The 15,680-nt window shown below is 37.3% G+C and overlaps 1 protein-coding gene across 1 annotated transcript; it reads left to right on the top strand.

Moving 5' to 3' along the window:
• The first annotated feature begins 14,496 nt into the window (after positions 1 to 14,496).
• LOC147487771 (uncharacterized) lies at positions 14,497 to 15,087 on the top strand. Its single transcript, XM_086574134.1, has one exon. It carries the CDS (start codon positions 14,497 to 14,499, stop codon positions 15,085 to 15,087), a length of 591 nt encoding a protein of 196 aa, XP_086430260.1.
• The last annotated feature ends 593 nt before the right edge of the window (positions 15,088 to 15,680 follow it).

The raw sequence follows: 15,680 nt of genomic DNA, 5'->3' as shown, positions 1-15,680 counted from the left end.
AAAAGCTGAATACTTGAGTAATGATAAACCTGATGTGAAGGCAAATAACTATAACGTATGGATCAAGGAGGATGCTCAAATCAAGACTTGGCTATGGAACAGTATGGAAAAGTCAGTTTGCAATAATGTTCGATTTCTGGATACCTCGAAAATCATCTGGGATTTTCTAAAAGATTCATATTCAGCGGAAAAGAATTCTTCACGTATTTACGACTTGTATGAGCAGATTTTCAAGTTGGAACAGGGTGATATGACCCTAGGAGAACATTATTCCCAACTTAGGGGGATGTGGGAAGAAATGAATGTGTACCAACCCCTTGTGTTAGATCTGGAGACGTTGAAGCGTCAACAAGAAGATTTTCATGTATCGAAGTTTTTATCAGGATTAAGGCCTGAATATGAACATGTTCGTTCACAGATCCAAGCAGAGAAAGCTCTGCCCACACTTGCTGTTGCACACTCGAGACTGTCAAGGGTTGTTGTTACGCTTCCTGCCATTGACAAAGGTGAAAAGTCTGCACTAATTGTACATGCCAATCGAAGTGATAATTTTCGTGGTAGAGGCCGTGGGCATGGGGGAGGTTCACGTGGTGGTCGTGAGTCTTGGGGACGTGGTTGAGGCCGAGGAGGAACCGGTTTTCAACCATGTCAGAATTGCGGATTGTCAAACCACGCTACTGAGTTCTGCTGGGATTTGGTTGGGAAACCACCACACCATAGAGCTAACCAGGCATCTATTGCAGAGGATAAGTGTCACGGAGAGACTCTTTCACAGTTACAAGAGGATATGGATCGACTTCTAAAGCGAATGCAGGCCATGATTGTTGCTTCTTCGTCATCTACAGCTACCTTAGCTGATACAGGTAATCCCAAGATCTTTCAACATTTAAAAAATTGCAATTCCACCTCCTTTGTGACTCTTGCAAATGGGTCAAAGTCTAGTATAATTGGTTTTGGCACAGTATATCCTAGTAAAGAATTTCCCCTCTCCTCTGTATTACTCGTTGATCAATGCCCTTTCAATCTTATGTCAGTTAGCAATATAACCAAGTCGCTAAATTGTTCAATCACATTTTTCCCTACACATTGTGTTTTTTAGGATCTAAAGACCAAGCAAACGATTGGTGGGGGGTATGAGCAAAGTGGGCTGTATTATTTCCAGAACCAGAACAGTTCCGCACTCGCAGCAATATCTCCACTTCAGTGGCACCGGCGCCTTGGACATCTTCCGTTGAATAAATTTCATAGTCTAGTTCCTAGTATTTCCAGTTCAGTTCATTTAGAATGTGAAGTCTGTGAGTTGGCCAAACATCGTAGGGCCACTTACAAACCAAGAGTTGAAAGTCGTAGTAGCAGTCCTTTTCATTTGGTACATTCAGTCGTAGTAGCAGTCCTTTTCATTTGGTACATTCAGACACTACTCTGATTCAAAGTCTTTATTCTGACTATCCAAGTATTTCGACTATCTCTTTTACGTGGACTTTGAAGCCTCAATGGCTGATCCCAATTCTCAAAATGCACTTAGGCATTTAGAGGTATGGTTTCTTCCAATTCGTCCTTTGTTTAGCTGAGTGATACAAGTAAAAGCTATTAAAATGCTAGTTCTTTGACAGGAATTTGCTACATTCTTGAGAGTTCCTGGAAGCTACCCTGCAGATAATAGTCAGCCTTAAATAACCTAAAACAAGGTAAGAATTCAAAACCGGAGATTACTAGCTTTTTAGAGTCGAGGTTAGGTCTTAATCATAGTGAAAATTATTGTTTCATCCTTTATAATCATGATGGATGTCGATATTGCCTCAATATATGTACTGTATTTGCTCCTGGCTAATTTTCTTGTTTGTTGAATTGCCAACACATAAAATGTGGTTGTCAGGTTATAACATAGCAGGTAGTCCTTGGATTTTCATACTGTTTAATATTATCTCAATCACTCAATGTTTAAATGTGAACAGTCTAAAAAATGTCCCTTCTAATCAACTCATTATGGTAACTGTTTTTTTTTCCTCGATATAGAACAGAATAACTAGTGTGATCAATGTATGCAATGGTAATGAATGCATATAGACTGTTGCACACACCTTTTATGCATCTACAACCAAAAATAGTGGGAGAAAGGAATAAATCAGAAATTAACCTGTGATATATTTTTCATCTAATATTTTTGAACCTCTTTGAATATGAAGCCTCCAAGAGTATCAGGTTGTTTTCGCCGAAACTTGATACCCAAGGCCTGCTTAGCTATACACCTTGTGTAGTTTTCAATCCCAGTCCATCAAGCCAGTCCCGTCATCAGTTTTCCAAGTCTCCAACTCCTTTTAATTCTCTCGTAGTCATGTGTGCTTCGAGCATAAGACTCTCCCCTAAACTTTCAAGGAGTGTGGAATATCGTCATTTGAGTTTTGGGGTAAGTTTTTCCAAATCATTACTTTTTAACTTTCTTATCTGCATATATTGATTTTCGAGTAATCTAATTAGATTGTTAGCTCAATATTTGTTATATTTTTTGTTTCTAATTAGATTGTTAGGTCAATATCGGGGGAGGATCACCGCTGCGCAAAATAACAGATGAGCAAGTAAGTTTCTTGCTACCTTATTATCACCAACTGGGCAAAAGTCAATTTTTAGTAATATACTGTACATATATCTCTTTCTAGACATAGAAAATACTGTATTTGGAAAATTAAGCTGTCCAATGAGTTGATCCATGTGGCTACCCCAAACTCATCTTAGTTGATTATTAAAAATATGCAAAGAAACAGTAGGGTAGTAGAACGGTATAGCTCGATGTGGAGGGCACAAACCTGAAATTGGGATGAAAAATGCGGTGTTTATGATAGTTGACTTTACAGAATTTTAAGTAGTGTTGTAGGTATCTTCTTTTCATTGAAGTAGTGGCATAAGTTTTATTGTTGCTGATCAGCTAAACTAATACCATTTTTTTTCTCAGGACTATCTTGTTAGCATCGACAATTCAATGCCGTCAAATTCATCTTTTAAGTAATTTTTCTTCATTACATTCTTATTTTTTTGCCTGATATATTCGTAAGTATCTTATGCACTTAAAGATCTCCACAGACTACACATGAGTTGAAGGGGGAAATGAATGAGATGAAGTCTTCCTTAGCTAATGTCATGGGTGTGTTAAAGGTGAGTTCGCACTTGTGTTTTCTTGCATATGATATCAATATAATATCATTATCATTTTGGTGTGAATGTATGATCTAGAACTTATATTCTCTTATCATTTTGGTCTTCCGTACTTGGGCGTTGATTCTTTATTGTTACCGTGGTTACTAGGTGTTACCGGCATTCTTTGCAGCAAATTCTGTCACGAGGTTTTGTTAACTGACCATAATGAAGTACGGAAGGCAGGTCAATCAATAAATTTTTGGATAAGTCTATGGATAAGTTGTAAATTTCAAAATCTGCATACTCATTCATTATGTATGACTTTTTGGTTGTGATTTATAGTAATAAAAATTAGTATTTGATCAGATGTACTTGTGAGGTTTTATGTTTATTCATAACTTTTGTGGAATTCATTAAAAATAAAAGGGAGGCATGTTTTGTAGGTAAATGTGGTATTTGGGTGGCAAGGCAAAAATAATTTTTTTTAATACAAAATTGTTTAGTAACGGCAAGAAACCGTTACTAATCTCTTCATTGAGTAACACTTGAGTGGAAGTAAAAGCGTTAGCAATGGGTGCAAACACCGTTAGTAAATGCTTTAATCAGTAACACATATTCTATGCTTCACAAATGTTACTAACTTATACAAACCGTTACTAATAGCTAAAGGAACTTACATTTTATAACCGTTAGAATCTAAAGGAAACCGTTAGTATTGCTGGAAATAAGTAACACACGTGCTAGTGAAAAACCGTTAGTAATTAATTTCAGTTATGCTAAATAACCGTTACTATAAATAATTTGTAACGGTTAAAAACCGTAACAAATTAAATTAACACATTAATAACGCCCAAACAGTTACGCATAAAAACCGTTACAAATATTTTTAGTAACGGCCAGACACCGTTAAGGATATCCTGTTTTGGTATAGTGTGCATGCTCGGTTACGTTCTAGATCTATTAGACTTCGCTTTCATTTCACTAAGTTGCGTTGTAGAAAATCTTGGTGCTTGATTCTATTTGGGGGTACATTCCATGTTATTTATTTATGGAAAGACCCACAACTCTTTAGGTTGTTGATATATGGAAAACTGCAGGGTATATATATATATCTAGTTATTTGCTAAAGTCTCGAGTATCTGACTATAAACGGCTCATTTTGTTGTTTGGTGTACTTCCTTACACTTCAATATATTGGTTAGTGCACCATTCAGGTAATCGGGCCCTCCCTATGGAGTGTGTAGCTGTAAGTACTGGGTCATAAGTCCACGGTTAACATAATTCATGTATTCCACTCTTACATGTTTTCTCAATTTTTGAGTCATGTTCCTCTATGGTGTGAATTATGCATTTATTGCTTTATTGTTTTTCTTATATTAAATCTTATACATAAAAAATATAAAATATATATATATATTAAAATCATAAAAATAGTAATCTTGGAAGTCTCGAGAATCTGACTTTAAAAGACCCACATTTAAAACTAATTTTTTAAACTCTGTTGTCTAAAATTTGTTTGGGGGTCTGGTGTCGGTCTTTCCATCTGTGATTGCTAAACTTTCCATTTGTGTTGCTTATGCCGATTAAGTGTATTTTGATTCGGGTTAACATTATCTATGAATTTTGATTTTATTCGTTCTCATAACTTACGTCATGCACGCACATCGAGGCATTTTCCATCTTCTTATATGTCAGCCACGGTTAGAATAGCGTGTTTTATGGATCATTGGATTGCAAATTCTCTCCTGATCGTTTCCATATCTCATTCACAAAAATCGGACCGTCAACGAATCAGGAATTTTAGTTTGAAGTTGCGTGAAAATTTCAGAAATCGAATTGGGCTTGGGCCCAAATCTCGCACGCACGTGCGTCCCCTTCATCAAAACAAACAGTCGCGAGTTTGTTTTCACTTTCGCCATTAAAATCTCCAAACCCAAAAAAAAAAAAAAAAAAAAAAAAAACCTAAATACTACCACGCAAGTTAGGATTCCCCCACCCCAAACACTATCCACAACACCTCCACCACCATCTCCAACAATTTCAACCACCAAAACAGTAAAAATTTTGAAAAAATACTCGAGCCACCGCGCCACCTCCCAGTTTTTCTAAGTGAGTTTGGATTCAAACTCATTCCCTACGTTTTCTTCATCCCACAAATCATTTCCAAACTTCAATGGCTCAAAAACGACGAATTTTGCCTGAACAAGCTTTTACTGCCGACCACTTCGCGCCGTTTTACAGTGATGAGATGATTCACCGGTAGTGGAAAGGGTTGTGGTATACGACAAACTACTTTTATCACGAAGATTTGGTCCAACAATTCTACAAGAAAAGGGAGTTGGAAGGTCGGAGAATTTTTGTGACGGTGAATGAGACGAGGAGCGAAGTTGGTAGAGATGTGTTGGCTTATATTCTAGGCGTTACACCACAACGCCATCTCGAAGCCACCTTGCAGGAATCCCAATATGCTGGAGTTCCTGCATTGATGAAAGACACCATTTTGGAGGGAGAGCACAATGCGGCCTCACATTGTGTCCGACAGCGGTCATTGAGAACCAATCAGGTGGCTGTAGCTCAGTGGGTTGGTAAGAACATCATTAGAAAAGAGAAGTTCAACAACATAAGTCTGAACTTTCTGCACATTCTCTAGATTTTGCAGGGGAAGAGGTATAAATTCTGCATCCTCGATTTTATATTAAATATGATTAGAGGAGTTAGAAGAAGTATTGCACCTTTCCCTTTATTGATCACTAAGATCATGAAGAATTTTAGAGCTGTTCCTAGAACTGAGCGTACTATGATTAAGTTGCATATGAATGCCATAGCTTATATAGACAGTATTCAGAAGGTTTGGAGGTTGCTTGGAGAAAGGGTAGTGGAAGAGACTGAGTCGGATGATGAGGAGGACACGACATGTTTTGATGCCGATGCCTTGGAGAGGTGTACTTCTGATGCAGAACGCATGTCAGTGCTTCATCGTGGCATGCATTCTCTTAATACAATTTGTGAAGATCTCTGGACTCAGAAGACTACCATACATCATAACTACGAGACTCGTGCCCAGCGCGAGGATGAACGTTGTGAAGAGATGAAGGCAGAGATGGCAGCACAACGCAAGTTTCAAGAAGAAATGCTTGAACGCTTCCCACCCCATGGGGGTTCTTCTTCTGAGGAGGCGTCTGTGAGGCACGAGCATCATCGCCGAAGGACGGATGGCTCGGTCCCATCAATATCTCAGGACCCATCTTCTACTCATATTCCATCTTCAACCAGTAGAGCGTGGTTTAGGGAATTTATTGATTGATGTTGTTTTTATTGTTGTTATTAGTTCGGATGTTGATTTTGAATTCAGTAGTTAAATTTGTATTCGGTAGTTAATTGTATTTGAATTTCGATTTTAATTTAATGTGGTTCATTTCAAATTATGCGTTGATTTTTATGTTAATCCCACCTTCCCGAATTGTTTGGGGGTGGTATTATTTCTTTTAGCATGGTTTTTATATGATCCACAAATTTTAGAAGTAATTTTGTGATGATTGTTGGGAATGTTGCCGATATTGGCATGCCTTATAGGAACCGTTATTTCAGAATGAATATTTTTACAAACCGTGAAAACCACGCGCAGCAGAATTAATGAGTTCTCACAATTTTGGATGGAAAACATACCTTTGAATCAGCTTCTTGATATCTCTGAGAATCCAATAGCTATGAAATCCGAAATCAACCTCTTGATCTTTTGTTGTATTCCTATGCACAGAGTGGACATTGTGTGGGAAATGATCTTCCAACCTTTTCTTTCTCTCTTGGCCTCTCTCTCTCTCTCACAACCTTAGAACCGAATTTGGATATGTTTTTGCTTGAGTGAAACCTTGAGAGCTCAGTGTAAAAAATGGCGAGAGAAAGAGGTTTCTTTTTATAGGCAACAACAGGGACTATGAGGAGAAATTAGGGTTGGGCCTCCTGACGGGCTTGGGCTTCCCATGCTAGCCCAAAACACACGGCCCAAGTCCGTCAACAGATGGTTTATTCCACTAAAGGCCATTGTTGCACTACCGCCCTAATCACAAATTACGTGTCAGTGTTTATGGGCTCCATATTATATGCTCATTAATCACCCCGTGTTTAAGATATCGAATGCCTGTTGATTAAGTCAAGTTACTGACAACTACATTAATCAACTTCTTATGTCCTTGAGTAGTACCACTCAACCTCATTGTCATGTTGGATCAAATCCACCTGCAGGGTTTACATGACAATCTTTATGAGCTCCTCAAGGGGACATCATCAGCCTGACTTCTTGCGGGACACGGATTCCTTCTATAATCAACAGCACACCTTACATACAATGTCATTACCCAATCCATCGAGTTTGTTGATTCACAAATGAATCTCACTCATTGATGATTTAAAGTAATGTACAATGCATGTAAGTGCCCGTTATTATATCCGGATTAAGAGGACAAACATCCATAATAACAGAGGCGTTTGTTCTCTTATATAGTTAGTATAAAGAGAAACAACCTCACTTGGTCTTGTTCAATACACACAAAGTGTACTAGTATAATCATATAGTCAAGATAGACTAATACCAGATTATACTACAACAGTATCAATGGTTTGTCCAAATCTATCTAGGTTGTGAACGATTACTTATACTTTATAAGGTACTGATGATATGATCTTCTGTGTGTCCACACCATATCATCTACAACATAAAGTATTAAACACATGCATATAACTAATAACATATATACTATGCATAACATTTGCCCATATGATTCTCATTCAAAATATAAAGAATTAGAGTTAATACAAAACTAATGTTTTTAGTATATAACCCTATCATGCCTATGATTAGATATTGCGGTAGGATGAAATTTCAATGAGTTAGGAAGTTACTATTCTAAATTCAATCTAAAAGATATTAGGTTTGTTTTAGAATAATGAATATGGGTTGTTTCCGTTTTAGGTTTTGGAAATATTTTGTTTTCGGCAACTGCCTTAAACCTTTTTGGCAATTTGTCGATTCGTTTTAGAAACTAAAACCCTATATAAACTTCCTTCATTCTACACTCACAACCCACACTATATCTCACTTTCATCTCTCACCTTTCACTCCCAATTTTTCCTTTTTTATTCTTTACTTCAGCACTCCAGCTATATGGAGCGCGCCCTGCGCCTCAGTGAGCCCACCCTGCACTTGAATCGCCTGTTACTCCATTCAGACCTGAGAGCACCCTGCGCCCATCCCAGGCAAAAAGTGAGCGCGCCCTGCGCCTAACTGCTTGGAACTCGAACATAGCCAGAACGCACCCCGCGCCCATACAAGGCATAGTTTGAGCACCCCCCGTGCTCTGACATTCGTAGGCACGAAAAATTCTGAATTTTTGTGGGTTGCTCCAGAATCGTTTGCAGCTGTTCTAGAGAGTAGTTTTGTGATGACCTCCCCTCGTATCATATCGGAACAGTCTTTTGAAGAATTGTTCCAAAGTGACACCTATGGTGCGTGGTTTCGCGAAGTAATCATACAAGCAGGATGACAATCTTTAATGGTAAGTTCTGATGAACTTTACTCTCCTGCACTTACCTCATATTTTTATGACCATTGTAAATTCTTTTATCGGATGGATAGAGAACACGTGTTCTCCATCAACATTGATGACGAAACAATGGAAATAACCAAGTTCTTGTTGGCTTTTGTTATTGAGCTTCATATGCCTACTGAGATTCAAGACCCATGGGGCTACATAGTTGATAATTTCTCTGCCTACAACTATGAGCTTTTGCATGAGAATTATGGGGCCAGCATTTTCTGTGTAGAGGACCAAGGGACATATAACATAGCCTTTGGTAGCTTGTCCCTTAACGTGGGCACGGTCATGTTCTTTATCATGCTAAACATATTAGGGAAGTGGCGTTTTTCTTCTGCGAATGACGCCACTTGCGACATTTTCCTTGCTCTAGCTGAGGGACGCCTGCTATATGACCTTCCTAAGACATTAATATCTAGTTCAGCACGAGCCCAGAGTATGAGGCATAAGTACCTTCTTATGCCTATTTTAGTTTGTCGTATTATGCTATGTTTCTTCCCTGTTTTTTGTGCCCGTTTCACAGATTGGGTTGGGCTCGACATTGTGAGACCCACCAATTGTATTATTCGATCGTTTTGTGCAATTACTTGGCAAAGGTGGAGGATACAACCTCATCAGGTTACGCCTTACACCCCATCCGACCAAGTGGCGCTTGACAGATTAGCTATAGTAGACGATAAGTGGCGTGAAGCCTGGAAAATTACCATGGCATGGCAGGATGCGAAGGAACCTCATTTCTTTATTAAGGATGAAGAGGGAAATGAGGAGGACAATGTTTAAACGGGAGTGCAGGTAAGTTTTTATTTCAGTTAGCGTCTGCTTAAGTCCCAAGTAAATTTGTTTCTCATTAACCTAGCTTATTACGGGTGGAACTCCTATAGAGTTGCGTCAGTTTTTATTTTCTATATTAGTATGTTTAACCTTATTTTGCAGATGTTCCTGAATTTCACGCATTTTCATGGTATTTTTCTACCCTTTTTATTTCAATACTTTGAGGACAAAGCATGCTTCTTGTTTGGGGGTGGCATAGAAACACGTGTAATTAAGGCATCTGTTAGGATATAGATATGTACAATATGCACTTGTTTTCTAGCTAAAAAATTCAAAAATTTAAAAAAATTCAAAAATATAAATAAAAAATTTATGTTATACACTTAGGAATATTAGTATTGTTTTCTTTCTCTATACTCTTAATAATCTAGAAGTCTCACGTTAGCTTTTGCATTAGAATAGTTTTTAGAAACTTAAGTTAATATGTACGTAATAATCTTTGCATATATCTATAAATATATTACATGAGTATCTATGATTGTTTGGTAGTAAGTTTCTGAAATCTAGGCTAGAGTACTTATTCTATAAATCTTGTAAGAATATAGCCTAAAGTCTTATATGAGTGAAACATTTGAGAAATGACACAAGGGAGAAATAAAATCCGGGTAAAGAAATCACACGTCCACTTGCTTGATCACTATACTATATCATAAGCGAGAATTTAGGCCCTCTTTGGATCGATATAGCCAGAAATTCAAACCTTATGAAATTATTTTTCGCTAGTCACCCCTCTGAGCCCTTCTTTAGCCTTTCATAAACCGCAAATCCTTTAACCTTTTACAAAACAAAATTAAAAATTAAAAAAAAAAATCAGCATACCCATTCTTTGAATGAGTCTGATAATAGAGATGAAGAATAGAAAAGAGAAAGACCTTTGAAATCAAGAATATGTTAGTCGCTTCAAATAAGAAAAGAAAGTTTCCATCCAAATAAAAAAAAATAAACAAATAAAAGAAAATAAAGAGTTAGAACTCCAAAAATAGAATAAAAAAAGTCAAAAGCCAAAGAAAAAGAAGAATATGGCTAAGGATGGAAACAAAGTGTAGAAGCAAAAGTAAAGAACAAGGTTTTCTCTAGTTACATAATATGAAGACTCTATTATCTCAGACTTGTCCTTTTTGAATATCCATTTCCTTCCTTCTTAAACCATCTCCTAATCCCCGCAACACCTAATAAAAACCTCTAGCTCAATTAGAAATAGGTTAGTGTGATAGTAAGTGGTAGATGTGTTTGATCGACTCTGGCTTCCTTGTGTGTCATTGAGATTGTAACGTAAAGTGTGTCCACTGCGCACTAGAGTAGCGAAACTAGAGCGGAAAAATCATAGTGGTTTTTGTCTTGACATTTATGTGAAGACCTACTTAAGGACGATATTCCGAGTTTTCAGAAACGGACCTGCTAGTACATTTCATAGTATTACTCATTGTATATATGTTTATTCGTGGATGATTGATTATTATGCACATATTAGCTTAGGTTTTGACTTGATTATTCTGTATTCATTGCTAAGTGAGATGTATAGATAATTGATGCATAAATAAGAAAACAATAGTTTTATTTCTTAGTTGTTGTAGTATAGATGAAGTTTGTGAGTACCTTCACTGGAAAACTCTCATGAGGCTATAACTCGTCCACTAGGGAATTCCTAGTGGTTTAAGGCCTTGTTGCATATGGTCAATGCAATCGCACTCGGCGAAACAAGAGTAGTTAGAACTCCATTTTTGGTCACTTATTCTAATGTCTCATATTTGCTTGAGGACAAGCAAAATTCTATTTGGGAGTGGTTTGATAAGAGCCCAAAACTGTAGTTTTAACCCCTTAACAATAATACTTTTAGACCAATTATACGAGTAATAAATAAGAGTTAATGCTGATTACGTGTTTTTATGTATTTCAAGCATTGGAGTCAATTATGTGCAGAAATGTGTCACTTTTGCGAGATAAAAGAGCAAGAGTTGGTTGCTAAGAAGTTCTGTGATTAAAGGCCAAGATTCAAGGAGAAAAAGCCTTTTTAAAGCCCGGTCAAAGCTGAGAAGTCAAAGTTAACGGGGGCAAAAACAATGCACAAAAGTCAGCAGAACTTCCGAAGGCCGTATCTTTGGACTCAGACCTTGGATTTGGACCTACCTTATGTCAAAATGACCGACTTGGAAAGAGCTTTCCAATGGTCCAAGTGTTGACCCAATCAGAGGAGAAAAATTAGACGAAAAGTCTATAGAAGCAAAATCCAACTAAAAATGCCTCTGTGGACTGAAGAAATTGGGTTTTGGGCTAGATTTTCAGGCCACAACATGACTCCTCAGCCCATGCACGAAAAAGTTGATCTTGTCTCCTCCATTTTAAGAGGGAAGACTTAACTCTTGAGCATCTAGTTTTTTTAGTTAGCCATTTAGCCAATAATTTTAGATCTAGTTTTTTTTACATTCAATTAATTAGTTTTATAACAAAGTAGATTATTATTTAGAATGAGATTTAGTCTTATAATAAAGTATTAGTTTTTCATTTCAATTTAGTTTATTGATTCAATTCCTATTTAGATTTAGTTGTCTTAAATTCATAATTAGTTTGTCTTTATTGATAATTAGCATTCATAATCTTAGTGCTAATTTAGTTTTAAATCTTGTTTTAACTCAATTGAAATCATTACTATTGTCGTTCAAGTTAGATTTATAAGTTAATCATTTATATCAATAATGGGTTGTTCTATGAGTTCTTGTTATAGAAATGATAGTTTTATGAATCAAGACTAAACCTCCATTAGAGGGGTTTGAGGAAGCCTTGATGAAAACGTGATTGTGTAGTGTAGAAATAGTTGTAAGATTCTATTCCACTCTAGAAGGTGGTTGATTTACCATGAGAATGAGTTAAACTTCCTCACATGCTAGTTATTACTTGGTAGAGATTGCCATAAATGATTAGGGATTAGAACGACCAATTCTTATCATAAGAACGTAAGAATTGGATTACAACAATCTATGCTAGTTTATTAAGTTGAATTCAAGGTGGAATCAAATTCCCCTAATTCTTAATATAGATTCAAACCTTAGTATAACAATTGCCATCATAGTATTTATAACATTTCTATTACGTCATTTCAATCGTTGTTAACATAGTCACATAATCATTACTCTCACGACTTTGGTAGAACCGATAATCTTAGTTAGCATTGAATTCTGAAGAACTAGGAGTGGAACAAATTCTCTACTCCACTTAGTGTAATAGCATCAAGAGTGTAGAAAACTTTGATAACAACCAAGCGTAAAATAGTTTTAGTTTTACTTGCATTTGAGTCTCGTAGCTTATTCGTAGGTAAAACTATCGTTTTCCCTTTTGTCAAACCGACTTATAGTAAAAAGCCTTTAGGTGTAGTTTACCCTATCCTTTCCGTTAAACTTTTTTTTCCTAAAGAAGTAAGTTTTCTGCTTCTCTGTTCTCTCATGCTTCTCTGTTCGCTCAAGCTTGAACCTTTCTTTTCGGTCTCCTCCCATATGGCTTCTACAAGTAACCACCATTCCCACTCAGTATCACGAACTGATTCGTGGAGTAGGCTGTTCAGAAGAAATGGAGCACAGGAACCAAATATTTCTTTCAAAGCTTTCTCTCCGATCTTTGTTGATGGAGTAGATGAATTCCCACAAGATCTGCTGGAACAAGGTATATTGCAATGTGATGAATATGTGGTGGGTTATTTTCTAGGTTCCAGACTATCGTTCCCTATGGTTAAGGAATTCCTGGAAAAAAAGTGGAAACTCAAAGGGTCCTTTGATATTACCACTGATAAGGAGTTATTTTACATGAGTTTTATCTAGCAACAAAAATGGTGTTAGAAGATGGGCATGTTTTCATTGCTGGAAGAGTGTTAGAAGATGGGCATGTTTTCATTGCTGGAAGAGTGTTTGTGGTAAAGCCATAGATTGTTAAAGTTGATAACAACAAAAATAAGGTGGCTTCAGCACCAGTGTGGGTAAAGTTGATGGATGGACCAAAGGAGATGTGGACCTTTGATGGATTGTCTTATCTAGCAAGTTTGGTAGGAGGTACACCAATGTTTATGGATGACGCTACCGCAAAATGAAAAAGGTTATCTTTTGCTCAGTTTTGCATTGAATTCCCTGTGAATCATGTTTATAAGGAAACAATAAAAGTGAAGGCTGGAAATCGAGAGGTGGTCATTCCTCTAGAATACCCATGGAAGCCTGTGTCCTGTAATAAATGCAACAAATTTGGGCATACAAGTGATAAATGCCCAGGCAGAACCACTAGGGTGTGGGCTAGGAAAACAACACAACAGAATGTGGATGCACAAAGTCTTAAAGATGCAAATGAGAGTAACACAGAAAGCCAAGAAGAAGGAGAAATCAAAAGCTCTCAAGAAGAAGAAGGGGAAGGTGTAGAAACACTTGCAATAGTGGTTGCCCATGCCATTAAGCAAAAGATAATAATTAGTACTGAAGGAAACCAAGATGTAGCAAATTTACAAGCACTGGGTACAGAAGTGAGCACCGGACAGCTACAAATGTGGCCACAACTGGGAGAAAATGAGGAAGTCGCGCAAAGGTATGATAATATGGTTTCCCCTGGAAGAGTAGAATGCATGTACTCTAAAGCAAACCAAAGAGCTGAAGCGTATTCACAAGTGATTACACAAACTCCCCTGCAACAAATCAGACCATTCCATCCAGATGCTGAACTATTCTAGGCTGAGAGATATATTTTTGAGGAATTAGCTGATTTGGAATATGATGACTTATCTGATGCAGAGCCAGAATTATTTGGCGATAAAGATTCTACTCCAGCCCCTGCCAGAGTAACTATCTAGAGGTCCTCAGTACAGACTAGAGCCCTGAAGAAACAAAACACAGCTCAGCAAACAAAATCTGGAAAGAAAAGCAGGGGAAAGCCCAAAGGAAGCGGGAAAAGGAAAAACCACTAAACATTCCAAATGGTTAAAGCATGCAGTTGGAATGTAAGGGGACTAAATGGTAGTACAAAGGCAGCTCTGATAAATAAGTTTATTTCTGAAAATAAGATTAGATGTATGGGGCTATTGGAAACAAAGGTAAAGATGGAGAAGTTTAGTAGTATATCAGAGAAGGTCTGCCCATCATGGGCAGTGGAACATAATTATTCAAGCAATGAGTATGGCAGAATATGGTTTGCTTGGGATAAGAGTTATTTGGATGTGCATAAAGAGGTGGAAGGAAGTCAATTCATCCATTGTAAGGTTACACTTTTGCAATATGGCCTCTCTTTTTTTGTTACCATTGTATATGCTAGTAACCACAGAAATGAAAGACTGATTCTGTGGGAGGAATTGAAGATAATAAGTGCTAGGTTGCAAGGACCATGGTGTGTAATGGGAGATTTTAACAATGTGTTGTTCTCTCATGAAAGAATTGGTGATATGGCTGTGCATCCTAAGGAAACACTACCTTTTGCAAAATTTTTGAATGTGGCTGGACTCTTTGACCACTCTACTTCAGGATGTTTTTATACATGGAATAGTGGAGGGGATAGTGTAAGAAGATGGTAAAAAATAGACAAATGTCTAATAAATGCTGCATGGGCTTCTATAAGGATGGCAACAAAGGTGGAATTCCTAACGCAAGGAATTTCAGACCATTGTCCTTTGGTTATGACTTTTCTCTCTACATTCAGAAGTCAACCCCCATTTTCGATTCTGTAACTTTTGGATGCTTCACCAAGATTTTGAGGATACACTGAAAGTTTGTTGGGACATAACAAATCATGGTAGTCTACCCTTTATGTTAACTAGAAAACTGAAGAGTTTGAAGGGAGTGTTGAAAGGGTGGGAAAAATCCTTTTGTCATGATACTCAGAGGCTAGTACCAGATACAAGAGCTGAATTGGATTCAATACAAGCTAGAATGCAACCAAACCCTCAAGATTGTTCTCTCAGTGCTCAAAAGTATCTCATTAGAATGAAGTTGTGTGATCTGCTCAAACTGGAGGAGGCTGACATTCTCCATAGAACAAATATTGATTGGATGGCTTTTGGGGATAAATGCAGTAATTTTTTCTTTAATTCTCTGAAGGAAAAAAAGAAGAGAAGCCAAATATGGGAGGTCACAGATATACAAGGAATCAGAAGAGAAGGAAAGGAAG

This window comes from Coptis chinensis, chromosome 7, assembly GCF_015680905.1.
Source record: "Coptis chinensis isolate HL-2020 chromosome 7, ASM1568090v1, whole genome shotgun sequence".
NCBI classification, from domain to species: Eukaryota; Viridiplantae; Streptophyta; class Magnoliopsida; order Ranunculales; family Ranunculaceae; genus Coptis; species Coptis chinensis.
This window is presented reverse-complemented; position numbering and strand designations above follow the sequence as displayed.

Bases quoted from the DNA above. Each gene is read 5' to 3' on its own strand.
- LOC147487771 (XM_086574134.1), top strand. From the start codon at position 14,497: ATGGTTAAAGCATGCAGTTGGAATGTAAGGGGACTAAATGGTAGTACA.